The sequence below is a fragment of the Helianthus annuus genome, chromosome 2 (assembly GCF_002127325.2).
Source record: "Helianthus annuus cultivar XRQ/B chromosome 2, HanXRQr2.0-SUNRISE, whole genome shotgun sequence".
NCBI lineage: Eukaryota > Viridiplantae > Streptophyta > Magnoliopsida > Asterales > Asteraceae > Helianthus > Helianthus annuus.
Genome location: NC_035434.2, coordinates 10,795,432 through 10,806,677, shown reverse-complemented (window position 1 = coordinate 10,806,677; position 11,246 = coordinate 10,795,432). Strand labels below are relative to the sequence as shown.

General features: G+C 36.3%; 1 protein-coding gene across 1 annotated transcript; it reads right to left on the bottom strand.

The window, feature by feature from the left end:
- Positions 1-7,304: 7,304 nt before the first annotated feature.
- LOC110902016 (protein bfr2-like) lies at positions 7,305-11,115 on the bottom strand. Its single transcript, XM_022148762.2, has 7 exons — positions 10,922-11,115; positions 10,603-10,739; positions 9,215-9,310; positions 9,029-9,118; positions 8,841-8,933; positions 8,363-8,506; positions 7,305-7,905 (listed from the first exon to the last, which is right to left on the bottom strand). Exons 1-7 carry the CDS (start codon positions 11,004-11,006, stop codon positions 7,360-7,362), a joined length of 1,191 nt encoding a protein of 396 aa, XP_022004454.2. The 5' UTR covers positions 11,007-11,115; the 3' UTR covers positions 7,305-7,359.
- Positions 11,116-11,246: the final 131 nt, after the last annotated feature.

The window sequence follows — 11,246 nt, the reverse complement described above, 5'->3', positions numbered from 1 at the left end:
AAACAGACCCTCTATTTTATACTACTATTGCAATTAAGACCTCCTAACTGTTAAACCCGTAACAATACTCCCCCCTTTAAAAGATTCTTGTCCTCAAGAATCCACATTAAAATGAGGATAGCGAGCTATAAAGGCTGTAGCTTCCTCCCAAGTAGCATCATGTAAAGGACTGTCTTTCCATTGAACTAGAAACTTGACAATTGGACGGTGACCTTGACGGGCTAATTTGCGATCCAAAATAGCCAAAGGCTGTAACATAGGAGGTGCAGCAATATCAAGAACTGGAACAGGCTGCTCAGGCGGGCCAGGAGCTTTCTTTAGCAAAGACACATGAAACGTAGGATGAATTTGGGAACCAACTGGAAGATCCAATGTATAAGCAGCATTTCCCACCTTTTGAACAATCAAAAATGGCCCATAAAACTTGGGAGAGAGTTTAGAATACTTGTGTAATCTTAAAGAAGACTGCACATGGGGGTGAAGTTTAAGAAAGACCCAATCACCAACTACAAAACTTCGTTCACTACGATGCATATCAGCAAATTGCTTCATTCTGTTTCTAGCCTTCTCCAAATTTTGCTTTAAAGAAAGCAAAACAGCCTCTCTCTGATGGAACCAAGTTTCCAAATCAGCAACAGCAGTATCCAAAGGAATATGAGGCAAATGTAAAGGAGGATCAATACCATACAAGGCTTTGAATGGGGGCATTTTAATGGCCGAATGCCAAGTGGTATTATACCACCATTCAGCCAATGACAACCATTTGACCCAAGTGCTAGGTTGTGTCATGACCATGCATCTCAAATATGTCTCCAAGCATCTATTTAACACCTCAGTTTGTCCATCCGACTGAGGATGGTATGCAGTTGAAAGGGCTTGATCAATACCTTGCAATCTCAAAAATTCTTTCCAAAAATTACTCAAAAATAATGGATCACGATCAGAAACAATAACTTGAGGACATCCATGGAGTTTGAAAACAAAATCCAGCATGACCTGAGCAACAGTGGTGGCAGTAAAAGGATGCTTAAGTGGAATAAAGTGAGCATATTTACTGAAGCGATCCACCACAACAAGGATAGTGTCTTTGCCCTCAGATTTAGGTAAGCCCCCAATGAAGTCCATAGAGATATCAGAAAATAAGGAATGAGGAATAGGCAATGGCTGCAACAGCCCAGGTGTAGCAATAGCTCATACTTTGCCTTCAAGCAAATATCACAAGACTTAATGAAATGTTTGATATCTTTAGTAGCCCCTTTCCAATAAAACATAGCCCGAAACCGTTGTATAGTGGGATGAGTACCAGAGTGGCCACCCATAGGGGAGGAATGGCATAGTTGTAAGATCTCTCTTCTCAAAGCCTGATCTTGACCAATCCATAACTTTTTCTTCCTAGTCAACAAAGATCCATTCCACTCCAAATGCTTAATCATTTCACCTTGAAGTAACCTCTGAATAAGAATTTGGGCTACTGCATCAATTGACCAATGTTGCTGAATCTTTTGTAACAATAAAGGGTCATAAGAAGAGATTGCTATCTGAAAAAAAGTGACTCCAGGAACTCTAGATAAAGCATCAGCGGCTGAATTATCAGAGCCTTTCTTGTACACAATATCATAATCATAACCCATGAGTTTGCTCAACCAAGTATGCTGCAAAGGAGTTGTGATTTTCTGTTCTAATAAATGCTTCAAACTCTTCTAATCAGTTTTGATAGTGAAATGGTTCAAAATCAAATATTGATGCCAATGTTTAACAGCTAACAAAATGGCTAACAATTCTTTTTCATATACGGATAAAGAACATTGTCTAGCTGAGAGGGGTTTACTCACAAAAGCAATAGGGTGATTGCGCTGCATTAAAACGGCCCCCAAACCTTGTGAACTTGCATCAGTCTCTACCACAAATTCTTGGGACCAATCAGGCAAAGCCAGCACAGGGGCATTACACAAAGCGGTCTTTAGAGATTCAAAAGCTTGTTGAGCCTCCGGTGACCACTTAAAGGCATCTTTTTGTAATAATTGGGTCAGTGGTTTAGCCAAACTGCCATAGGAAGAAATAAACCTCCTATAATAACCCGTGAGGCCCAAAAAACCCCTAAGTTGCTTGACCGTAGTAGGCACCAGCCATTTTACAACCGCCTCAATTTTAGTTGGGTAAGTAGATACACCATGCTTTGAAATCACATGACCCAAATATTCCACTTTAGATGCAGCAAAACTGCATTTAGAGAGCTTGGCAAATAGCTGATGCTCTCTAAACAATTGCAGCACCTCCTGCAAGTCAAGCACATGCTGCTGCAAAGATTTGCTATAAACCAACACATCATCAAAAAATATGAGCACAGATTTCCTCAATAACTTCTGAAAAACAGAATTCATAAGACCTTGAAATGTTGCAGGGGCATTTGTGAGACCAAAAGGTAGAACTAAAAACTCAAACAGCCCTTGATGAGTTCGAAAAGCGGTTTTGTGAATATCATCTTGATGCATCCTAATCTGGTGGTAACCAGATCTGAGATCCAGTTTAGAATATATTTCAGACCCCCCCAATTCTTCCAACAATTCTTCTATGAGTGGAATAGGAAATCGATTCTTAATGGTATGATCATTAAGTTTCCTATAGTCCACACAAAGCCTCCATGATCCATCTTTCTTTTTAACTAAGACCACAGGTGAAGCAAAAGGGCTAACACTGTGTCTTATGATGCCCATATCCAACATCTCCTGAACCATCTTCTCAATCACATCTTTTTGCCCCATAGGATATCGATAAGCCTTTTTATTAATAGTAACAGATTCATCAATCAGATGAATCCTATGATTACAACTTCTATCCGGAGGTAATGAAGTGGGATTTTGGAACACATCTGCATATCCATCCAACAAAGCCTGAATGCTAACATCATGCTGCAGATCAGACAAGGTTGTCTGATGCTGGAACTTCTCACTTTGGTCTAACTGCAAACTGAATAATTGAAGCTGAATGCTTGGACCTCCTTTGGACACCAATTGGGTTAACTTCTCAAGTGAACACAAGGCAACATCATTGGAATGAATGCCTTTAAGCTCAATGACTTGAGAGTCAACAGTGAACTTCATAGTCAAGGCCTTAAAGTTCCACACAATATCATCTAATGATTGCAACCATTGAATTCCCAAAACCATATCATAGTTATCTAATGGCAGCAGCAACACATCAGTTCGGAACCATTTCCCTTGCATCGTCCATTGGAAATCTTTACACAATTGGCTACAATCTAAGGCTTTCCCATTTGCAACTTTAACTTTCATCAAAGGTAAGCCTCTAGTAAAACAATTCAGTTTATTGGCCAATTTCTGATCTAAAAAATTATGAGTTGATCCCGAATCAATTAAAATGTGAAGTTGTCTAGTGCCAATATTTCCCATAATCCTCATAGTGGAAAAAGAAGTAATACCCGTCAAGGCATGTATAGAAATCTGAGGTACCGTTTGCATCTCCTGCAACTCACCTTGACACTCTTCCCCTACATCATCATCCTCTTCCCCATATAACTCCAACACATACAAATGCTTAAATTTACACTTGTGTGTTGGGGAATACTTTTCAGTACACCAAAAGCATTCGTTCTTAGCCCTTTTTTCCTCCATTACCTTTGAGGGAATCTTTTTAACATTCTTGATCAATTGATTAGCAGGAGGGGTAGGAAGTAAGGCTAGTGTATTGGTTGGATTACCCACATTTTTAGTAATATTTGCTGTTGACTTCAAAGGAGTAACTGCAGTATTCACAGCAGTACCCATCCTATTCTTACCCATTTCCTTATCACCAAACAATGTACAATAAACCACATTTTGTTGTTTAGCCATTGCAATGGCATCCCTCATTGTAGTGGGTTTAAAAATATTCACCAAACAACGAATCTCCGGTTTAAGCCCCCCCACATACATACTAGCAGCATTTTCATCAATCAATTTCACCCTATTAAGCAAAGTATCAAATTCTTTAGTGTAATCAGAAAGCGAACCTGTTTGATTCAAATTCTTCAACTCTATCATCGCATTTTCAGACAATCTTTCTGAAAATCTATTTATGGCTGATCTAGAATACTCATCCCATGTAATATCCTCCACAGCTCTATTCTGGCTCTCAATATACCCTTGATGCCATTCCAACGCGGCACCTTCTAAATTGGTCACTGCATAATGCACTTTTGCATTCTCAGGTGTTTTATCTACAGCAAAGAAATGATTGCAACGAATGATCCATCCTTCTACTGCAGAACCATCAAATTTAGGGAAATCCAGTCGTCCCGTTCTAACCATCCTTGGTTCCCTATGACCATAATCCCTTTCTTGCCCTAATCTGGTATTAATCTCGGTCATTTGTGTAACCAACGTCGTCATACTGATCTGCAACAGACGAATTGCTTCCGATTCTGATCCAAAATTGCTTGTTGACCTTCAATTAGGGTTGCATTTGCTTGAGCCAAACTCTCTAATCTCTCCATTTCTTGTTGTCTTGTCGGCATATAATTCCGATCAATTATTGAATTGAAGCACCTTACGAACAAGAAAACAAAATCAATCCACCAATTTATACAACAATTGAGGAATTGAACGAACAAAAGCTTAGATCGTAATCGATCTTCAGCGGATTCAAAGGAAAAAGGAACGGAAGCTTAGATCATAATCGATCGTCAGCAATTTTGAAGGAAACGTAATGGATTGATAGTAACTGAGCTCCGAGAATCGGTAGCTCTGATACTAATGTTAGGATAAGAATCAAGAGAGAACAAGAAGAAGAAGGAAAACTCAATTCATTATCCAGATGCTCAATACAACGGTTCCAACGACCTTTTAACCAACATCCCGAACTATCACTACATTTACACATTTCACCCTCCAACTATTCATTTATTACAAAACAGACCCTCTATTTTATACTACTATTGCAATTAAGACCTCCTAACTGTTAAACCCGTAACATAATAGGTTCAGATCTCTTACTGGTTCAGCATTTAATGGTTCAGACTATTTGTTTCACGAGCAGATATGTCTGAATGATTCAGACATTTGCCTCTGAATGGTTAACCATTATAGAAAGTCTGAATGATCAAGACCTTTAATATGAAATGGTCAGACATTTGTCTCCGAACGGTTAATAAGGGTGAGCAAATTTAGGTCCGGACCGAAAATAACCGAGAACCGAACTGAAAATATACCCAACCCGACCCGAACCCAAGTACCTAGGTGTTTAGGTCGGTTCCAATTTTTCATATAAAATAGGGTCGGGTCGGGTCGGTTCTCGGTTCTTTTCATGGTGAAACCCGACTTGGACCTATGGACCGGAACCGACCCTATATTTAGGGTAGTGAATCGGTTCCGTATTTTATGTTTGATTGGTTCTCGGGCCGGGTCGGGTAATTGTAAGGTAGGGTCGGGTTTTTACTTTTGCTCACCCCTAACGGTTAAGCATTATACATGCTCTTAATGGTTCGGATTTCTTACTGGTTCAGCACTTAATGATTCAGACCTCTTACTGGTTCAGCACTTAATCATAATGTTGCCAAACAGCCCCTAACAACCCCTGATTCTAAATAATGCTAAGGTTGCAAACTATATCATTTAGGATTTTGATTAAAAGTCAACAATTTTGTAAATTACTTAAACTTTTAAAATTAAGTAAAATTGCATATTTGTTCTCAACTTTTTATCTTTTTTTAGTTTAAACCTTTGATTTTCTTTTTGCTTTTTTTTTTTCTAAAATCGTAGCCATTTGATGCGTTTATTCAATATATATATGGAAAAAATTGAGAACTAGGTTGAGATGTGAGAACTAGTAAACAATTGAATTTTTAATATGTTAGCGTAGTTTTACAATAGGGACGACCATATTTTAATGAGTACCGGTACCATAATGATATCGCGCCCGTACTAAATTGATTATGGTTTCTTTTATTTTGCTATTTTTCTGTATTTTTGCACTATCGGGACCGAACTGGTACTGCACCGCCATATTAGGTATGGTACTCGGTCTGTGTTTTTACTCATTTTCGATTTCAATATTTTTGATACCGGTACAGTACCGATCTTAAATGTACTTTGCCAGGACCTTTAAACCTAATAATTGGTGTTACAAGATGCTTCTTGTTCTTAGAAACATTATTTTTATTTTTATCTTTTTTAACGACAAGCTAAATCTACACCACTTGAATACAGTATCACTTTGTACCATTAAACTACTTGGACTATGGAAGTCACACTAAAATTGTTGGTGTTGTACAAGAATATGCTTCCAACATGCCTTCTTGAATGCTATAGTAAAAAAATATAAGTGATGTGATTTTATTTATTAAACAAAATTAAATGAGTTTTATTTTGGAATGCATTGAAATGAAAACCAAAAAAACAACAAATAACCACATTGATATATATATAATCCACTTTAATATTTTTCTTTAACATCCACGTCAGTCATACTTTTTCATCTATCTGTTAAATTTAGAGAGAATAAACGACACCTTGCCTAATAAACTACAAGATATATCCAAGTTTCACGATATTAAAACCAATATAAATCGATTGTTTTCCATTTAAATAAAAAAATCTTTATTGAACACTTTGGAAAACCTACTATTGGGTGATTTTCCATTATTATTTTCATTAAAATTAACTAATCTTCCATTACTATTGGGTGATTTTCCATTATTAATTTCATTAAAATTAACTGTGGAGGGGAGGAGAGGAAGAGGCAGACCCAAACTGACATGGGATGGGCAGATTAGGCGTGATTTACTAGAGTTACATCTTTCGGAGGACATGGTCCAAGATAGGACTTCGTGGAGGCGTAGGATTAGGGTTAAGGACTTCTAGAGGATATTGCATTAAGGTCTTAGGTGTATTTAAGGGACGTAGGTTTTTCTTATTCATTTATGTTACTTTACCGGTGATTGCCTTCATGTGTGTATGCCCAAATGATGTTGTATGCTATTATACATGATTTACATTATATTGTGTCACTCTGATTACTGTCTTGGTATTGGTGACTTTTTATTCCTATATCCTTTGACTTGGTGTGTTAGTATGTTGTTCATTTTCGAGCCGAGGGTCTCTCTGGAAGCAGTCTCTCTATCCCTAGGGATAGAAGCAAGGTCTGTCTACATCCCACCCTCCCCAGACCCTATAAGTAGGGTTGCTATTTGTGGGATTTACTGGGTATGGTTGTTGTTGTTGTAACTAATTGAGAACTAGAAATTCTTATAGATTTATTTTTTCATAAATAAGGTTCAAAACACCTAAGAGTTAAACTATCATCCCATTTGACAAAAAAAACTTCTAATAATTACACACCATACCATATCATGATCTAATTAGCCTATACAACTGGATGATCTACCCATGAGTCTAGTTTAGACTTAGATTCCAAGATGTTGTCATGTAGATTTTTTTCAACAAGATGAAGCACCCTCACACACCTTTCAGCATTTTTAAACCGTTCTTGCGCACTCATTAGCTCCGCACATCTCTCTCTCAGATCCATTTGGGCAGCTTCTTTAACCAAAATGGTGTTTGATTCCATCTCCATAAGCAAACTACACTTTTCACTCGTCTCCTTCCTTTTGTGAAAAGCTTCGAAGTGCGCTCGAATCCATGACACATTAATGTTGGCAGCTTCTGCATCCGACACTTGGCACTCTATATCTTCCACCATCTCAGTCATATCATCGGTTTGAATTCGTCTAACGACTTCACAAACAACCTCGAGGAAATGTGTTCTCGTGGAAGATGTTTTGAATACGCAGTTAGCTGCAATGTCACCGTGCTTCTTGAAAATGGCTTCAAGAATTGTTGCTATGCTCCGCTTCACTTTGTAGCCTTGGACACAAACCATGTCACTTTGACAAGATGAGTTCTTTTCCAGCTATATAATAAAATAATACATATTAGAGGCGACTAAATAAGTGGGTCGATCGGGTAATGGGTCAAATGGGTCGGCTTCATATGTTACTTTTTCTATTTCTTAAAATTCCATAATAAGTTAATAACTAATATATGAAATGCAATCTTATGGCATCAAAAGAATAAAAACTACTTTACAAGTACTAAGTTTAAAAGTTATACACACGGTACTTGGTTTACCTGAATTTTGAATTTGGTCCTTATTTTAGTCCTCGTCTCTTAAAAGTTATTGGACTAAATCACATTTTAGTCCCTAGATAGGGACTAAACATGTGACAATCTCCAAAGTTCTTGGACTATATCCATAATTTTTTTTTCAAAATAAGGACCAAATTCAAAATTCAGTTAAACCACAAGCTCCATCCGTGTACTTAATCATAGGAATTTATAACATATTAGAGAGGTACGGAGATACATACAGAGTCAGACATATGAGACAGATTTTCAACCAACTCACGATGTTCCTGCTTCGTGGTTGATAGTTCTACATCATCATCATTATCGTTATCATCATCATCATCATCATCATCACCATCACCATCACCATCATCATCATCAAGTAACTACAAATAGAAAGCAGTACATGTTAATCCGTATGATCAAATGAAGAACTGATTAAAACCATCGCAGAAAAATTTAATGCGAAATTTTGAGAAAATTATGGGTAAATTTATGCATTTTTTAACGAAAAACTTAAAAATGGGTAAATTTGATATTTTAATTATTTGAAAGGGAATAAAGGGACATATGATATTTTGAATTCGGTTTGGATAGGACCCGACTCATTGGACCCGTAAGTATTAAGCACTTTCTTTATTCTAGTGCGTTTAAAAAATGTTCTTTCGCGCCAGAGACTAACAAAAAAAAAGCCGGGGGGGGGGGGGGGTGGATACATACAGAATCCGACATAGAAGAGACATTTTCAACCAACTCAGAGTGTTTAGGGTCTAACAGTTCTTCTACATCACTATCATCATCTCCGTCGAGTAACTAAAGAGAGAAAGAAAGAAACGCATGTTAGTCTACATACAAAGTATATATAATTGGAACAAAGAGTTGCTGATTGTTGACTTTTTTATACAAACCTTGCGCAACGATTTTAGCTTCTTGTTTGGTATCTGAGTGTTTGTGTTTTTCCAAGCGCGTTCCTTCGTCTTGCTCATTCTACAACTAATCTGCAAGCAAAGAAGACCACGATCGTCAATGAATATATAGATAAATACATAAACCCATATATATCATGCAAATAACTGTTATTATTTGACCCAAACCTTTGGTTTCTGGCTTCGTTTTTTCTTTGGTATGCAATTGTTTGGGTAGCTCCAAGCGCGTTCGCTTTCCTTTCTCTTATCCATATTATAACCAATCTGCATTTAAAGAAACAACCGATTACAATCCAAACTAATAACAGACAGTTTAGTTTTGTTTCTTTTTTCTCAAAAAACAAAATATACAATTCAGTTGCGGTTATACCTCGTTCCATGACATAATAATCGCACTGAACTTGTTTGTTATTGAACTTATGGACCAAATTTATTATTTTGAGCCGAAAATTTTAGTTAGTACGAAATTTTAGACCAATAGTTCTACGCCCAAATTTTACCATTTTAACAAATTTTTCAGGTCCAAACATTTCAAAACTAGATGTAAAACCGAAAACTGACGTATAACAGAGCCGAACCCATACTTAATCGAACTAACGTGTTTCCCAAAATAACCTTAATTTTCAGTTTTGGTTCGGAAACGACTCATACATACCACCTAGGAATATATAGACATGAGCACATATATATATATATATATATATATATATATATATATATATATCTAAACCAAAAGCACAGAATAGATGATTTCAAAAGGCTAGGGGCAACAATATGATGCAATTACTACTGCAATAAGACCACATATGAACTGAAAGCGGTAGGGGTGTAAACGAGACGAGCCGCTTGTGATCAGCTCATTAATAACTCGAATCAAGCCGATCTTAAATGACCTTGGGCTTTTGTTGAGGCTTGTTTAATAAACGAGCTCGAGCATGAGCTTCACATGTTGGGCTTGGGCCAGCTCGCAAGCCTAAACGAGCTTTTATTTAATATATTTTGATAATAGTTATTAACATATATAAAATTCGACAAAAATGTTAAAAAATATATGTTATATTATTATAAATATATAGAGAGAAAGAGGGAGAGAGGGGTTGGTTAACGTACAGGAGTGCTTATCGTGCGAAGCGTATGAGGGCATCTCAACCACACATATGAGCCTTCAATTGAATGCGGCATAATTACGCAAGTTATTACATAATTATGCATGGGTTGGGTTAAAACCCTAATCATGCACGTTATTTGCATAATTACACACATTATTACATAATTACGCATGTTATAATGCATAATTACGCACTTTATAAAAAAAATCAAAACCCGCATGCCACCAAACATGAAAATTACGTATGTTAAACTCAAAAATTACGCATGGGTTATACTTGTTCCAAACCCTAATTACGCATGTTATATACATAATCACGCACGTTATAAAAAATTAAGAAATGACACGCGTACAACGCACGATAAGCACTATTGTATCTTACACTTTCTCTATCTCTCTCTATATATATAAATAAAAAAATAAATACTTATAGAAAGAACATCACCACCTTGTTTGAGTTTGAGGAGTTGGGGATTTTTCTATCTTTTGCCCTCCGATTAGAAAACCACTTTTTCAACTGCCCATTTGTTAAATTCAACTGCACAGATAGCTTTGCTCGATGCTGCTGTGATGGATATGCCTCCACTAAACATCAAATCAAGTAACAATGCTTTATTAAAAACTAAATAATAATAATAATAATAATAATAATAATAATAATAATAATAATAATAATAATAATAATAATAATAATAATAATAATAATAATAATAATAATAAGCAAAATGGAGAGAGATATGATTATTAAAAAAATATATATGAGAAACCAGCATAAGTTTTCTCAAGAATCTCCAACTGAAAATGTGTCTTCATCTTCTTTCTCATCCTTCTTGGCTCACTTCCATCATCCATTTCTGGTGGTCAAAAAGATCGAAATCGGAAAGTGTGGGGTTTTGCAGTTGAGATCAAACAATCCTACCAACGGAAAACTAGGATAAACTTGTTAGACGGTTAATTGTACTTCAAAATATATATTTTTTTTTTAATTTAAACCTTTGATTTCTTTTGTTTTTTTTTAAATCCCAAACATAGCATTCCGATGTGTTTATTCTAAATAGAGTTAAATGTAATTGTGGTTTGGGTCATTTTGAC